This window comes from Scyliorhinus torazame, chromosome 8 (assembly GCF_047496885.1).
Source record: "Scyliorhinus torazame isolate Kashiwa2021f chromosome 8, sScyTor2.1, whole genome shotgun sequence".
In the NCBI taxonomy this organism is placed as follows: domain Eukaryota; kingdom Metazoa; phylum Chordata; class Chondrichthyes; order Carcharhiniformes; family Scyliorhinidae; genus Scyliorhinus; species Scyliorhinus torazame.
The window spans coordinates 278,237,543-278,254,149 of NC_092714.1; the positions used below are offsets into that span (position 1 = coordinate 278,237,543).

The window sequence follows — 16,607 nt, forward strand, 5'->3', positions numbered from 1 at the left end:
CAGGGCAGTGAGAGGCGGTGGGCACAGGGCAGTGAGAGGCGGTGGGCACGGGCCAGCAAGAGGCGGTGGGCACAGGGCAGCGAGAGGCGGTGGGCACAGGGCAGCGAGGCGCGGTGGGCACAGGGCAGCGAGAGGCGGTGGGCACAGGGCAGCGAGAGGCGGTGGGCACAGGGCAGCGAGAGGCGGTGGACACAAGGCAGCGAGAGGGGGGCAGCGAGAGGCGGTGGGCACAGGGCAGTGAGAGGCGGTGGGCACAGGGCAGCGAGAGGCGGTGGGCACAGGGCAGCGAGAGGCGGTGGGCACAGGGCAGCGAGAGGGGGGCAGCACAGGGCAGCGAGAGGCGGTGGGCACAGGGCAGCGAGAGGCGGTGGGCACAGGGCAGCGAGAGGCGGTGGGCACAGGGCAGCGAGAGGCGGTGGGCACAGGGCAGCGAGAGGCGGTGGGCACAGGGCAGCGAGAGGCGGTGGGCACAGGCAGTGAGAGGCGGTGGGCACAGGGCAGCGAGAGGCGGTGGGCACAGGGCAGCGAGAGGCGGTGGGCACAGGGCAGCGAGAGGCGGTGGGCACAGGGCAGCGAGAGGCGGTGGGCACAGGGCAGCGAGAGGCGGGCGGGCACAGGTCAGCGAGAGGCGGTGGGCACAGGGCAGCGAGAGGCTGTGGGCACAGGGCGAGAGGCGGGCGGCACAGGGCAGCGAGAGGCGGTGGGCACAGGGCAGCGAGAGGCTGTGGGCACAGGGCAGCGAGAGGCTGTGGGCACAGGGCAGCGAGAGGCTGTGAGCACAGGGCAGCGAGAGGCGGTGGGCACAGGGCAGTGAGAGGCGATGGGCACAGGGCAGCGAGAGGCGGGCAGCACAGGTCAGCGAGAGGCAGTGGGCAAAGGGCAGCGAGAGGCGGGCAGCACAGGGCAGTGAGAGGCGGGCAGCACAGGGCAGCGAGAGGCGGTGGGCACAGGGCAGCGAGGCGGTGGGCACAGGGCAGCGAGAGGCGGGCAGCACAGGTCAGCGAGAGGCGGTGGGCACAGGGCAGCGAGAGGCGGTGGGCACAGGGCAGCGAGAGGCGGTGGGCACAGGGCAGCGAGAGGCGGGCAGCACAGGGCAGCGAGAGGCGGTGGGCACAGGGCAGCGAGAGGCGGTGGGCACAGGGCAGCGAGAGGCGGTGGGCACAGGGCAGCGAGAGGCGGTGGGCACAGGGCAGCGAGCACAGAGCAGCGAGGGGCGGTGGGCACAGGGCAGCGAGAGGCGGTGGGCACAGGGCAGCGAGAGGCGGTGGGCACAGGGCAGCGAGGCGGTGGGCACAGGGCAGTGAGAGGCGGTGGGCACAGGGCAGCGAGAGGCGGTGGGCACAGGGCAGCGAGAGGCGGTGGGCACAGGGCAGCGAGAGGCGGTGGGCACAGGGCAGCGAGAGGCGGGCAGCACAGGGCAGTGACTCCCGGGCAGCACAGGTCAGCGAGACCCGGGCGGCAGCAGACACCACAACTGTCGGTGGAATGAAGGAAAGGCAGGTTTGGAGTGAGATTCGATTCTTACCTGACTCGTACCATCAGCTGCTGTCACAGATGGGGTTTGAATATGAAGCGTTTCCATTGATGGAGAAGCAGATTGGAAGTTGGGAATGCTGGCGTGTCTGCCTGAAGATTGTGGGTACTGACAGCTGCTGCAGGAATGGCAGATAGAGAAATCTGATTAGTTTTCCTCCACACCACTTGTCCCATCGCCATGGCGACACATTCCTGGTTAGGTAGCATTCAGTCCATCACTCCCCACTGCTATAATATCCAGCACCTGAGTGTCACATCACACTCCGTCTTTATTAACCACACCATCCGTCAACTTTTACAGATGCTTTTCCATACGTTTTACATTTAATTTACAGCACAGAACCAGGCCATTCGGCCCATCAGCTCCATAGTGGTGTTTCTGATCCACACGAGCCTCCTCCCACCTCATCGCCATATCCTTGTAATCCTTCTTCCTCATCTGTTTATCCATCTTCCCTTAAATATATCCCTGTTATTTGTCTCCGCCACTCGCGAGCGAGTTCCACATTCTCCCCTCTCTTTCTGGGTAAAGAAGTCTCTCCCGAATTCCCGATTGGATCTATTCGGGTCTGCCTGATATTGGTGGTCCCTGGTTCTGATCTGCCCCATAACTGGAAACATCTTCTCTGTGTCTCCTCTATCAAACCCCCCTTTGTAATTTTAAACACCTCCATCAGGTCACCTAGCTAGTGCCGCAATAATGGTGCGTCAGCAATCTAAGCGACCTTGCATACTCTTTACAATGAACATAGATAAAATGCCAACTCCAAGGTGAAAGATAGCAGGGAGGGTCAAACAAGGAATGGTTTTAGCTACAACCCAGCCTGGCTTAGCTTTAAGATTCCTTGACAGAAATCTTTGGATCCTCACTGTCTTCAGGTGATGTCCCGGAGGACTGGAGAATAGCCAATGTTGTTCCTTTGTTTAAGAAGGGTAGCAAGGGTAATCCAGGGAACTACAGGCCGGTGAGCCTTACGTCAGTGGTAGGGAAATTACTGGAGAGAATTCTTCGTGACAGGATCTACTACTTTGGAAGCAAATGGACGTATTAGCGAGAGGCAGCATGGTTTTGTGAAGGGGAGGCCGTGTCTCACTAACTTGATAGAGTTTTTCGAGGAGGTCACAAAGATAATTGATGCAGGTAGGGCAGTGGATGTTGTCTATATGGACTTCAGTAAGGCCTTTGACGAGGTCCCTCATGGTAGACTAGTACAAAAGGGGAAATCACACGGGATCAAAGGTGAGCTGGCAAGGTGGATACAGAACTGGCTAGGTCATAGAAGGCAGAGAGCAGCAATGGAAGGATGCTTTTCTGATTGGAGGGCTGTGACTAGTGGTGTTCCACAGGGATCAGTGCTGGGACCTTTGCTGTTCGTAGTATATATAAATGATTTGGAGGAAAATGTAACTGGTCTGATTAGTAAGTTTGCAGACGACACAAAGGTTGGTGGAATTGCGGATAGTAATGAGGACTGTCAGAGGATACAGCAGGATTTAGATTGTTTGGAGACTTGGGCAGAGAGATGGCAGATGGAGTTTAATTCGGACAAATGTGAGGTAATGCATTTTGGAAGGTCTAATACAGGTCGGGAATATACAGTGAATGGTAGAACCCTCAAAAGTATTGACAGTCAGAGAGATCTAGATGTACAGGTCCACAGGTCATTGAAAGGGGCAACACAGGTGGAGAAGGTAGTCAAGAAGGCATACGGCATGCTTGCCTTCATTGGCCGGGGCACTGAGTATAAGAATTGGCAAGTCATGTTGCAGCTGTATAGAACCTTAGTTAGGCCACACTTGGAGTATAGTGTTCAATTCTGGTCGCCACACTACCAGAAGGATGTGGAGGCTTTAGAGAGGGTGCAGAAGTGATTTACCAGGATGTTGCCTGGTATGGAGGGTATTAGCTATGAGGAGAGGTTGAATAAACTCGGTTTGTTCTCACTGGAACGACGGAGGTTGAGGGGAGACCTGATAGAGGCCTACAAAATTATGAGGGGCATAGACAGAGTGGATAGTCAGAGGCTTTTCCCCAGGGTAGAGTGGGTCAATTACTAGGGGGCATAGGTTTAAGGTGTGAGGGGCAAGGTTTAGAGGAGATGTACGAGGCAAGTTTTTTACGCAGAGGGTAGTGGGTGCCTAGAACTCGCTGCCGGAGGAGGTGGTGGAAGCAGGGACGGTAGTGACATTTAAGGGGCATCTTGACAAATACATGAATAGGATGGGAATAGAGGAATACGGACCCCGGAAGTGTAGAAGATTGTAGTTTAGTCGGGCATCATGGTTGGCACGGGCTTGGAGGGCCGAAGGGCCTGTTCCTGTGCTGTACTTTTCTTTGTTCTTTGTTTGAATTCCAGTAATTTAAGGTGGAGAGTTGGAGTTTTATCTGAACCCAGCCTAGATGCTAGCGGAGGAAGAGACTATAGGCTAGTGCAAGGCTAACAAACTAACACAGAGAAACCCAGGTTAGCACAGTCGGCTGCCCACCTGCTGATAGTCCCTCTCCGAGAGTGGGAGCTGCTGGGAGATGAGGGAGGAGTGTGATAGGTGTAGTTATAATCGTCTGCCACCTTCAAATCCAAGATCACCTGTCAACGAGAGAGAACACAAACATAGTCAGAAACTGCAGAGGTGGTTGGGGATAGAGTTAGGTGACAAACTGGCACCTGGGCACTGCCAGGGTGCCACAGCTAAGAGTCAGGCCCAGAGGGGACTTACCAGGTAGTGGGGGGGCAGTTTCCGGGGCCTTCCCCAAGATTGGGGTGGTGGTGGAGGGTCACAAAAACAGGGTGGGGAGGGAGGAAAGAACGATCGAGGCTGCCAGGCAAAACAGAGCCTCGATCTGTGAGGAATCTTTTCTGCCTGAGAGCTTGAATCACTTCACTAACTATGCTGAACAGCAGACTTTAACTTGAGTCCCCTGAATGGGGCCCAGGGTCTAATCTCTGCCATGTGGAATGTGGGAAGAGTAATAGATTCATTGAACATTAGAACAATCTTGTACAAATAAATGTAACTTTCAACCAAGGGGTAATGTATTAGCATGGATTGAGGATTGGTTAACTAACAGAAAGCAAAGAGTGGGGATAAATGGGTGTTTTTCTCGTTAGCGATCAGTGGCTAGTGGTGTCCCTCAGGGATCAGTGTTGGGTCTGCAATTGTTCACAATTTATATAGTTGGTCTGGAGTTGGGGACCAAGTGCAATGTGTCAAAGTTCGCAGATGACACTAAGATAAGTGGTATAGCCAAGTGTGCAGAGGACACTAAACCTGCAGAGGAATATAGATAGTTTAAGTGAGTGGGCAAGAGTCTGGCAGATGGAGTACAATGTTGGTAAATGTGAGGTCATCCATTCTGGTAGGAAAAACAGCAAAATGGACTATTATTTAAATAGTAAAAAATTGCAGCATGCTGCTGTGCAGAGGGACCTGGGTATCCTTGTGCATGAATCACAAAATTTGGTTTGCAGGTGCAGCAGGTAATTAAGAAGGCAAATGGAATGTTGTCCTTCATTGCTAGTGGGATGGAGTTTAAGAACAGGGATTTGGATTTGATTTGTCAGTGAAAAGTATTGTTCTGTTGTCCAGACAGATCGTTCCATACATGAAAAAAACATAGGACATACGATAAATATACAATGTAAATACATAGACACAGGGTGAAGCATACAGGAGTGTAGTGCTACACAGCAGAGAAGATGTGTGGAGATATCAGTTCAGTCTATAAGAGGGTCGTTTAGGAGTCTGGTAACAGCGGGGAAGAAGCTGTTTTTGAGTCTATTCGTGCGTGTTCTCAGACATTTGTATCTCCTGCCCGATGGAAGAAGTTGGAAGAGTGAGTAAGCCGGGTGGGAGGGATCTTTGATTATGCTGCCCGCTTTCCCCAGGCAGCAGGAGGTGTAGATGGAGTCAATGGATGGGAGGCAGGTTTGTGTGATGGACTGGGCGATGTTCACGACTCTCTGAAGTTTCTTGCGGTCTTGGGCCGAGCAGTTGCCATACCAGGCTGTGATGCAGCTAGAAAGGATGCTTTCTATGTACATCTGTAAAAGTTGGGAAGAGTTAGTGTGGACATGCCGAATTTCCTTAGTTTCCTGAGGAAGTATAGGCGCTGTTGTGCTTTCTTGGCCGTGGCGTCGATGTGGGTGGACCAGGACAGATTGTTGGTGATGTGCACCCCTAGGAATTTGAAACTGCTAACCATCTCCACCTCGGCCCCGTTGATGCTGACAGGGGTGTGTACAGTACTTTGCTTCCTGAAGTCAATGACCGGCTCTTTAGTTTTGCAAGTCAGGAATTTACCCAACAGCAGCAAGTCAAATCGTATTGACCTCAATTAAAAAAATTAATTGTGGGGATGGGTTGGTAACTGGCTCGACCCACGTTTATTGCTCATCCCTAATGGTTGAAGAATGCGATGGTAGCTCTCCCTGAATGAACTGAGCGGCTGGCTGGCCCATTGCAGAGGGCAGGGTCTGTTGGTGAAGGTCAGGAATCACGCGAAGACTCAGAATGGATCAGGACGGCAGGGGATTTTTTCCTTGAAAGGATATTAATGAACCAGTTGGAGTTTTAACAATCGAACAGCTCTGGGATCACTGCTACTGAGACCAGCTCTTAATTTCCACATTTGTGAAATTAATTCAAAATCCCCCAAATTGTCCCATCGGGATTTGAAATCACATTCCCTGGATTATTACTCTGTAACAGGATCATTACTGTGCCCACGAGGCACCCAAACAAACGTAAGTCGCTGGGAGACGCCCCCGAGTTTAAACTTTTCATCCTGGTTTTCAAATCCCTCCATGACCATGTCCTTCACTCCCTCTGTACTCTCCAGCCCTGCAACTCTTCGAGATATTTGTGCTCACCTAATTCCCCTCCCCCCCCCTCTCTCTAATGGTCACTGCTCCACCATTGGCAGCCGTGCCTGTAGCTGCTTGGGGCCTATAACTCTGAAATGAAATGAAATGAAAATCGCTTATTGTCACAAGTCGGCTTCAATGAAGTTACTGTGAAAAGCCCCTAGTCGCCACATTCCAGCGCCTGTTCGGGAAGGTTGCTACGGGAATTGAACCATGCTGCTGGCCTGCCTTGGGCATCTTTAAAAGCCAGCGATTTAGCCCAGTGTGCTAAACCAGCCCCAGATAGGAAGTATAGGCGCTGTTGTTCTTTCTTGGTCATAGCGCGACGTAGGTGGGTCGGGCCCTATCTGGAATCCTCTCCCTAAATTTCACTGCCTCCCTCTCCTTTAAGATGCTCCTGAAAACCCACCTCTCCTGCCCCAATATGTCCTTATTTGGCTCACTGTCAAATTTTCTTTGATACTATTCCTGTGAAGCACCTTGGGATGTTTCACAACGTTGAAGGCGCTATATAAATACAAATTGTTGTTGTTGGTGCTGTAGCCAGGTTGGGGTGCCCTTTTGTCGATATTTCAAGATTTAATTTCTCAAAAAATTATTTATTTAAATACACAAAAGCAGTTAAAACTGTCAGGAGTCAGGGAGTCAGAATTGCACACGGCTGAGCAGCTTCAATCCTGGGACTGTGAGGCGCGCTCGCTCCTTGACACAGCAGATCCCTGGGTGGATCTGGGGTTGTGCTGAGCAGGTTCACAAAGAGAGGGGGCGGTGGAGAGAGGGACTCTGAGTGATGCCTCTTGCAGTCGCAGAGCAAAACCCACAGTGACCATTGCCAACTGGGCTTGGGAATTTGCCTACTCGATGCTGGAGAGGGAGAAAGTTGCTGCAAAGGTGTCAAAAGCCACTCACTTGTTCACTCGCAGGAGGCAATTTCTGAGGTTCAGCCGTCAGGTTTGTCAGGTCTTCTAAAATAGTTTGTAAGTGTGTGACCTCTCCGAGCATTCCAATCTCCTCGCCCTGTGTGGGGAAGAGAAATCAATACTTTCAATATTAACAGTCGGCTGGATATTTTCATGAACTAAAGGTCATTCCATTAGATAGCGAGACTATTTCACAAGGTGCAGGTACCTTTACATCTAAAGGAGCCAAACTTCAGCTGAAATCAGTAGCAGCTTCATTAGTGTCTGCGATTTGAGTCCTGACCCACTTTATTCACTGGGCCTATAGTTCCTAAAAAGAAGGTGGCCTGATGGAGGGGTTGAGGGTGATTAAAGGATTTGATGGGGTCGATAGAGAGAAATTATTTCCTCTGGTGGGGAGAAGGTCCAGAGCCTTAAAGTTTCAGCCAAGCCTTTTAGTGGTGATTGTAGGAAAAATGTCCTCACATAAAAGGGAATGGAAATTGGAGTTGAGTCAGGGCGTGGGGCAGGGGGATTATTAATCAGTGAGATATCGGCGGGACAGACGGGGAGAGGATTTATAAATCAGCGAGATATCGGCGGGGGTTATAAATCAGCGAGATATCGGAGGGACAGAGCGGGAGGGGATTTATAAATCAGCGAGATATCGGCAGGACAGAGCGGGGGGAAGGCTATAAATCAGCGAGATATCGGAGGGACAGAGGGGTAGGGGATTTATAAATCAGCGAGATATCGGCGGGGCAGAGCGGGAGGGGATTTATAAATCAGCGAGATATCGGCAGGGGTTATAAATCAGCGAGATATCGGAGGGACAGAGCGGGAGGGGATTTATAAATCAGCGAGATATCGGCGGGGGTTATAAATCAGCAAGATATCGGAGGGACAGAGCGGGGGGGGCGATTTATAAACCGCGAGATATCGGCGGGGGTTATAAATCAGCGAGATATCGGAGGGACAGAGCGGGAGGGGATTTATAAACCAGCGAGATATCGGAGGGACATAGCGGGAGGGGATTTATAAATCAGCAAGATATCGGAGGGACAGAGCGGGGGGACGATTTATAAACCGCGAGATATCGGAGGGACATAGCGGGAGGGGATTTATAAATCAGCAAGATATCGGAGGGACAGAGCGGGGGGGGCGATTTATAAACCGCGAGATATCGGAGGGACATAGCGGGAGGGGATTTATAAATCAGCAAGATATCGGAGGGACAGAGCGGGGGGGGGGATTTATAAACCAGCGAGATATCGGAGGGACAGAGCGGGGGGGGGGGGTTTATTAATCAGTGAGATATCGGAGGGACAGAGCGGGAGGGCGATTTATAAACCAGCGAGATATCGGCGGGGGTTATAAATCAGCAAGATATCGGAGGGACAGAGCGGGGGGGGGGGGGGGGGGGATTTATAACCAGCGAGATATCGGAGGAAAGAGCGGGGGGGGTTTATTAATCAGTGAGATATCGGAGGGACAGAGCGGGGGGATTTATAAATCAACGAGATATCAGAGGGACAGAGCGAGAGAGGATTTATAAATCAGCGAGATACCGGAGGGACAGAGTGGGAGGGGATTTATAAATCAGCGAGATATCGGCGGGGGTTATAAATCAGCAGGATATCGGAGGGACAGAGAGGGAGGGGATTTATAAATCAGCGAGATATCGGAGGGACAGAGCAGGACGGGATTTATAAATCAGCGAGATATCGGAGGGACAGAGCGGGAGGGGATTTATAAATCAACGAGATATCAGAGGGACAGAGCGGGAGAGGATTTATAAATCAGCGAGATATCGGAGGGACAGAGCGGGAGGGGATTTATAAATCAGCGAGATATCGGAGGGACAGAGCGGGAGGGGATTTATAAATCAGCGAGATGTTGGAGGGACAGAGGGGTAGGGGATTTATAAATCAGCAAGATATCGGCGGGGCAGAACGGGAGGGGATTTATAAATCAGCGAGATATCGGAGGGACAGAGCACGACGGGATTTATAAATCAGCCAGATATCGGAGGGACAGAGCAGGACGGGATTTATAAATCAGCCAGATATCGGAGGGACAGAGCGGGAGGGGATTTATAAATCAGCGAGATATCGGCGGGGCAGAGTGGGAGGGGATTTATAAATCAGCGAGATATCGGAGGGACAGAGCGGGAGGGGATTTATAAATCAGCGAGATATCGGCGGGGCAGAGTGGGAGGGGATTTATAAATCAGCGAGATATCGGAGGGACAGAGCGGGAGGGGATTTATAAATCAGCGGGATATCGGAGGGACAGAGCGGGAGGGGATTTATAAATCAACGAGATATCAGAGGGACAGAGCGGGAGAGGATTTATAAATCAGCGAGATATCGGCGGGACAGAGTGGGAGGGGATTTATAAATCAGCGAGATATCGGAGGGACAGAACGGGAGGGGGTTTATAAATCAGCGAGATATCGGCGGGACAGAGCGGAGGGGGGATTTATAAATCAACGAGATATCAGAGGGACAGAGCGGGAGGGGATTTATAAATCAGCGAGATATCGGCGGGGGTTATAAATCAGCAAGATATCGGAGGGAAGAGAGGGAGGGGATTTATAAATCAGCGAGATATCGGAGGGACAGAGCAGGACGGGATTTATAAATCAGCGAGATATCGGCGGGGGTTATAAATCAGCGAGATATCGGAGGGACAGAGTGGGAGGGGGTTTATAAATCAGCGAGATATCGGCGGGGGTTATAAATCAGCAAGATATCGGAGGGACAGAGAGGGAGGGGATTTATAAATCAGCGAGATATCGGAGGGACAGAGCGGGAGGGGATTTATAAATCAGCGAGATATCAGAGGGACAGAGCGGGAGAGGATTTATAAATCAGCGAGATATCGGAGGGACAGAGCGGGAGGGGATTTATAAATCAGCGAGATATCGGCGGGGGTTATAAATCAGCGAGATATCGGAGGGACAGAGAGGGAGGGGATTTACAAATCAGCGAGATATCGGAGGGACAGAGCGGGAGGGGATTTATGAATCAGCGAGATATCGGAGGGACAGAGCGGGAGGGGATTTATAAATCAGCGAGATATCAGAGGGACAGAGCGGGAGAGGATTTATAAATCAGCGCGATATCGGAGGGACAGAGCGGGAGGGGATTTATAAATCAGCGAGATATCGGCGGGGGTTATAAATCAGCGAGATATCGGAGGGACAGAGAGGGAGGGGATTTACAAATCAGCGAGATATCGGAGGGACAGAGCGGGAGGGGATTTATGAATCAGCGAGATATCGGAGGGACAGAGCGGGAGGGGATTTATAAATCAGCGAGATATCGGCAGGACAGAGCCGGGGGAAGGCTATAAATCAGCGAGATATCGGAGGGACAGAGGGGTAGGGGATTTATAAATCAGCGAGATATCGGCGGGGCAGAGCGGGAGGGGATTTATAAATCAGCGAGATATCGGAGGGACAGAGCAGGATGGGATTTATAAATCAGCGAGATATCGGCGGGGCAGAGCGGGAGGGGATTTATAAATCAGCGAGATATCGGAGGGACAGAGCAGGACAGGATTTATAAATCAGCGAGATATCGGAGGGACAGAGCAGGACGGGATTTATAAATCAGCCAGATATCGGAGGGACAGAGCGGGAGGGGATTTATAAATCAGCGAGATATCGGCGGGGCAGAGTGGGAGGTGATTTATAAATCAGCGAGATTTCGGAGGGACAGAGCGGGAGGGGATTTATTAATCAGCAAGATATCAGAGGGACAGAGCGGGAGGGGATTTATAAATCAGCGAGATATCGGAGGGACAGAGTGGGAGGGGATTTATAAATCAGCGAGATATCGGAGGGACAGAGCGGGAGGGGATTTATAAATCAGCGAGATATCGGAGGGACAGAGCGGGAGGGGATTTATAAATCAGCGAGATATCGGCGGGGGTTATAAATCAGCGAGATATCGGAGGGACAGAGAGGGAGGGGATTTACAAATCAGCGAGATATCGGAGGGACAGAGCGGGAGGGGATTTATGAATCAGCGAGATATCGGAGGGACAGAGCGGGAGGGGATTTATAAATCAGCGAGATATCAGAGGGACAGAGCGGGAGAGGATTTATAAATCAGCGCGATATCGGAGGGACAGAGCGGGAGGGGATTTATAAATCAGCGAGATATCGGCGGGGGTTATAAATCAGCGAGATATCGGAGGGACAGAGAGGGAGGGGATTTACAAATCAGCGAGATATCGGAGGGACAGAGCGGGAGGGGATTTATGAATCAGCGAGATATCGGAGGGACAGAGCGGGAGGGGATTTATAAATCAGCGAGATATCGGCAGGACAGAGCCGGGGGAAGGCTATAAATCAGCGAGATATCGGAGGGACAGAGGGGTAGGGGATTTATAAATCAGCGAGATATCGGCGGGGCAGAGCGGGAGGGGATTTATAAATCAGCGAGATATCGGAGGGACAGAGCAGGATGGGATTTATAAATCAGCGAGATATCGGCGGGGCAGAGCGGGAGGGGATTTATAAATCAGCGAGATATCGGAGGGACAGAGCAGGACAGGATTTATAAATCAGCGAGATATCGGAGGGACAGAGCAGGACGGGATTTATAAATCAGCCAGATATCGGAGGGACAGAGCGGGAGGGGATTTATAAATCAGCGAGATATCGGCGGGGCAGAGTGGGAGGTGATTTATAAATCAGCGAGATTTCGGAGGGACAGAGCGGGAGGGGATTTATTAATCAGCAAGATATCAGAGGGACAGAGCGGGAGGGGATTTATAAATCAGCGAGATATCGGAGGGACAGAGTGGGAGGGGATTTATAAATCAGCGAGATATCGGAGGGACAGAGCGGGAGGGGATTTATAAATCAGCGAGATATCGGCGGGACAGAGCGGGAGGGGATTTATAAATCAGCGAGATATCGGAGGGACAGAGTGGGAGGGGATTTATAAATCAGCGATATATCGGCGGGACAGAGCGGGAGGGGATTTATAAATCAGCGAGATATTGGAGGGACAGAGCGGGTGGGTTATAAATCAGCGAGATATCGGAGGGACAGAGTGGGAGGGGATTTATAAATCAGCGATATATCGGCGGGACAGAGCGGGAGGGGATTTATAAATCAGCCAGATATCGGCGGGACAGAGCGGGGGGAGATTTCTAAATCAGCGAGATATCGGAGGGACAGAGCGGGGGGGCGGGATTTATAAATCAGCGGGATATCAGAGGGACAGAGCGGGAGGGGATTTATAAATCAGTGAGATATTGGGGTGCGGGGGTTATTGTCATGATATTCAAACACACACATCATGATGGACACACTAACAGGCAAATCAGAGTACACAACACCACAACCAATCACAGACAAGAACACCAACCACATAAAAAGCACGAGCACGACACCTGGAGGTCAGTAGGTCTGGGGAGAAGGAAGCATGAAAGAGCTGTTGAAACACCACAAGCAGGGAGCCCCCCACGTGCAGAGTGCAAAGACCAAGTTGTAAATAGTGAGTTTAAATAAACAAGTGTTGTACCATATGCAACTGTGTTGGCTCTTCTGTGTGTTAGAACACCCAACACCACATGGTACAGGAGTGGATCGATACCTGCCTACCAACCTGCCATTCTGGACATGGACCACACCGGCAAACCGCAGCCGATGCAAGTCACGGGGAACCTAGGCACCAACTGGAAGCTCTACAGGCAGCGATTTGACCTGTACATCCGTGCCACCGAAAAACAGAATGTCTCGGATGATTCGAAGATTGCAATGCTCCTCTTCTACGCAGGCCCCCACCCAAATGATGTCTTTAATTCACTGGTGTTCGAGGAAGGCGAAAACCAGGCCAAATATGACACGGTCATCCTCAAAATGGACCAGCACTTTCAAACTGAAGTAAACGAAACTTTCGAAAGATACATCTTTCAGCAACGCCTGCAAGGTAAGGAGGAGCTTTTTCAACCCTTTTTGACGCACCTCCGGATTCTAGCGCAGTCCTGCGGTTACGGCACCACCACAGAGTCCATGATCAGGGACCAGATTGTTTTTGGCGTTGCCTCCAGTGGCCTACGCCAGCAGCTTCTTAAAATAAAGAGCCTCACCTTAGCGTCTGCTGTGGAAGCCTGTGTCCTCCATGAAAATGCGACCTGCCGTTTTGCCCGATTTCAGGCGTCCGAGTTGGCACGGAGGGGGTCCCCAGCCGTCGAATCGGCAAGCCAGGCCGCCCACGACGTTGAACGCATCCAGGCCGTCGATTTCTTCCCGCCCCACGGCCCGGACGACAGCGGCCGCTTCCCGCGCTTTTCGCGGTCTCCCGCGCAGGTGCGCGCCAAGAATAACGGCCACAACGAGGGACGCACTGCGCAGGCGCGCCCACCGCAAGATCGCACTGCGCATGCGCAGTGGCGCAACGAACGCCGTGACGTCATGACGTGCAGCAAGTGTGGAGGTCTACACTTAAAAGGGCAATGTCCTGCAAAATACCAACAGTGCAACAGATGTGCCATGATAGGCCACTACGCAGCCCGCTGTCGTGCGGCTCAACCCATGGATCCGGCGCATCCTCGACAACCTCGCACACGAGTCAGGACCGTCCAGCCCACGCATCAAGACTTCCAGTTAAGTGATGCAGATGACCAGGATGACTTCAGAGTTGCCGTCATTGATGTCAACAAGGTCAATGCCATCAATCCAGACGATGAGTGGTGTGCCACCCTGACGGTCAACCGATCGCGCGTCGCCTTCCGTCTGGACACCGGCGCATCCGCCAACCTGATTGCTTACTCTGCAGTCCAGGCCATGAAGGTCAAACCACTCATCACACCATCCCGGCTTAAGATGGTTGACTATAACGGGAACGTTATCCCGTCCGCAGGATCTTGCCAGCTACAGGTGACTCACAAGGGGTACACGGCCACACTCCCCTTCGAAGTTGTGGGCTCATCAAAGGACTCGTTACTGGGCGCACAAGCGTGTAAGGTCCTTCACCTGGTACAGCGCATCATGTCTCTCTCTCCAGATGAGATATCCGACTTCCCGGATGCTGAGTTCCACGCGAATCTCCATTCCCTCCTCGCTCACAACCAGGAGGTTTTTGAAGGCATGGGGACATTGCCACACACGTACAAGATTCGACTCAGACCGGACGCCATCCCTGTCGTTCACGCACCTCGCAGGGTTCCTGCGCCTCTCAAAGACCGCCTCAAGGCACAACTGCAGATTCTTCAGGACCAAGGGGTCCTATCCAAGGTCACGGAGCCCACGCCATGGGTCAGCTCCATGGTCTGTGTAAAGAAGCCCTCTGGCGAGCTCCGTATATGTATAGATCCAAAAGATCTGAACAACAACATCATGCGGGAACACTATCCCATCCCAAAACGAGAAGACCTCACCAGCGAGATGGCGCGAGCCAACATATTCACTAAATTGGATGCGTCCAAAGGATTCTGGCAGATCCAACTGGACCCGGCCAGCCGAAGACTATGCACATTCAACACCCCTTTTGGCAGATTCTGCTACAACCGGATGCCATTCGGCATCATTTCGGCATCTGAAGTATTCCACCGCATTATGGAGCAGATGATGGAAGGCATCGAAGGGGTACGTGTATATGTGGACGATATCATCATTTGGTCCACCACTCCGCAGGAACACATGCATCGTCTTCGACGTGTCTTCACCCGCATACGGCAAAATGGCCTGCGTCTCAACCGTGCGAAGTGTGCTTTCGGCCAGACGGAGCTGAAATTCCTCGGGGACCACATCTCAAGGTCCGGGGTCCGTCCCGATGCAGACAAGGTTAGCGCCATCACAGCCATGCCACGACCGGCTGACAAGAAGGCTGTCTTAAGATTCCTGGGCATGGTCAACTTCCTTGGGAAGTTCATTCCCAACCTGGCTTCTCATACAACAAACATGCGCCATCTCGTAAAAAAATCGACGGAATTCAACTGGCACCAGTCGCATCAGCAGGAATGGGAGGAGCTCAAGCACAAACTGGTCACGGCACCAGTGCTGGCCTTCTTTGACGCGACTCGCCCTACAAAGATCTCAACAGACGCCAGCCAATCTGGTATTGGAGCGGTACTCCTGCAAAAAGACAGCACGTCATCATGGGCCCCGGTTGCGTATGCCTCACGAGCCATGACCCCTACCGAACAGCGCTACGCGCAAATCGAAAAAGAATGCCTGGGCTTGTTAACTGGACTGGACAAGTTCCACGACTATGTGTATGGCCTGCCACGATTCACGGTCGAAACTGACCACCGCCCCCTGGTCAACATCATTAACAAAGACCTGAACGACATGACTCCTCGCCTCCAGCGCATCTTACTCAAACTCAGGAGGTACGATTTTGAACTGATCTACACTCCGGGGAAGGAACTCATAGTGGCGGACACTCTTTCCCGAGCAGTGAGCACACCACCAGATGCGGAGGGGTTCGTGCGTCAAATTGAGGCACACGTGACTCTGACAGCAGCAAATATGCCAGCTGATGATCCTTGTCTGGCCCACATACGCGCAGAGACGGCGACTGACCCTCTGCTGCAGCGAGTGATGCGCCACATGACGGAAGGGTGGCTAAAAGGGCAGTGCCCCCAGTTTTACAATGTGCGAGATGATCTCACCAATATAGACGGGGTCCTTATGAAATCGCATAGGATCGTCATTCCACACAGTGTGCGCCAGATGATTCTTCGTCAACTACACGAAGGCCACCTGGGTGTCGAAAAATGCAGACGAAGGGCCCGGGCGGCGGTATATTGGCCGGGTATTAATGAAGACATAGCCAACATGGTGCTCAACTGCACAACCTGTCAGAGGTTTCAGCCGGCGCAACCTCCGGAAACACTTCTACCACACGAGATGGTGACGTCCCCCTGGGCGAAGGTGGGTGTTGACCTATTTCACGCGCTCGGCAGAGATTACATTGTTATTATAGACTACTTCTCAAACTACCCGGAAGTCATGCCTCTCCATGATCTGACGTCGTCCGCAGTCATTGGGGCCTGCAAGGAAACGTTTGCTCGCCATGGCATTCCAAGGACTGTCATGTCAGACAATGGACCTTGTTTTGCCAGCCGTGAATGGTCGTCCTTTGCCGCAGCATATGGTTTCACTCATGTGACATCCAGCCCTCTGCATCCACAATCGAACGGGAAGGCTGAAAAGGGTGTCCACATCGCAAAGCGGCTCCTGTGCAAGGCGGCTGATGCCGGATCGGACTTTAACCTTGCCTTGCTGGCCTATCGATCGGCCCCGTTATCCACGGGCCTCTCGCCAGCGCAGCTACTAATG

The 16,607-nt window shown here is 52.2% G+C and overlaps 1 protein-coding gene across 6 annotated transcripts in view; it reads right to left on the reverse strand.

Moving 5' to 3' along the window:
- Nucleotides 1-16,607, reverse strand: part of mtss1 (MTSS I-BAR domain containing 1) — a 292,863-nt gene that overhangs the window by 73,554 nt on the left and 202,702 nt on the right. For 4 of the 6 annotated variants that reach the window (XM_072515392.1, XM_072515390.1, XM_072515394.1 and 1 more), the window contains exons 8-10: nt 7,311-7,418; nt 4,024-4,124; nt 1,526-1,652 (exon numbers count right to left, since the gene is read on the reverse strand). In XM_072515392.1, coding sequence (XP_072371493.1) covers nt 1,526-1,652; nt 4,024-4,124; nt 7,311-7,418 — 336 coding nt within the window. The remainder of the gene's footprint in view (nt 1-1,525; nt 1,653-4,023; nt 4,125-7,310; nt 7,419-16,607) is intronic. The other 2 variants (XM_072515395.1, XM_072515391.1) reach the window with 1 other exon arrangement.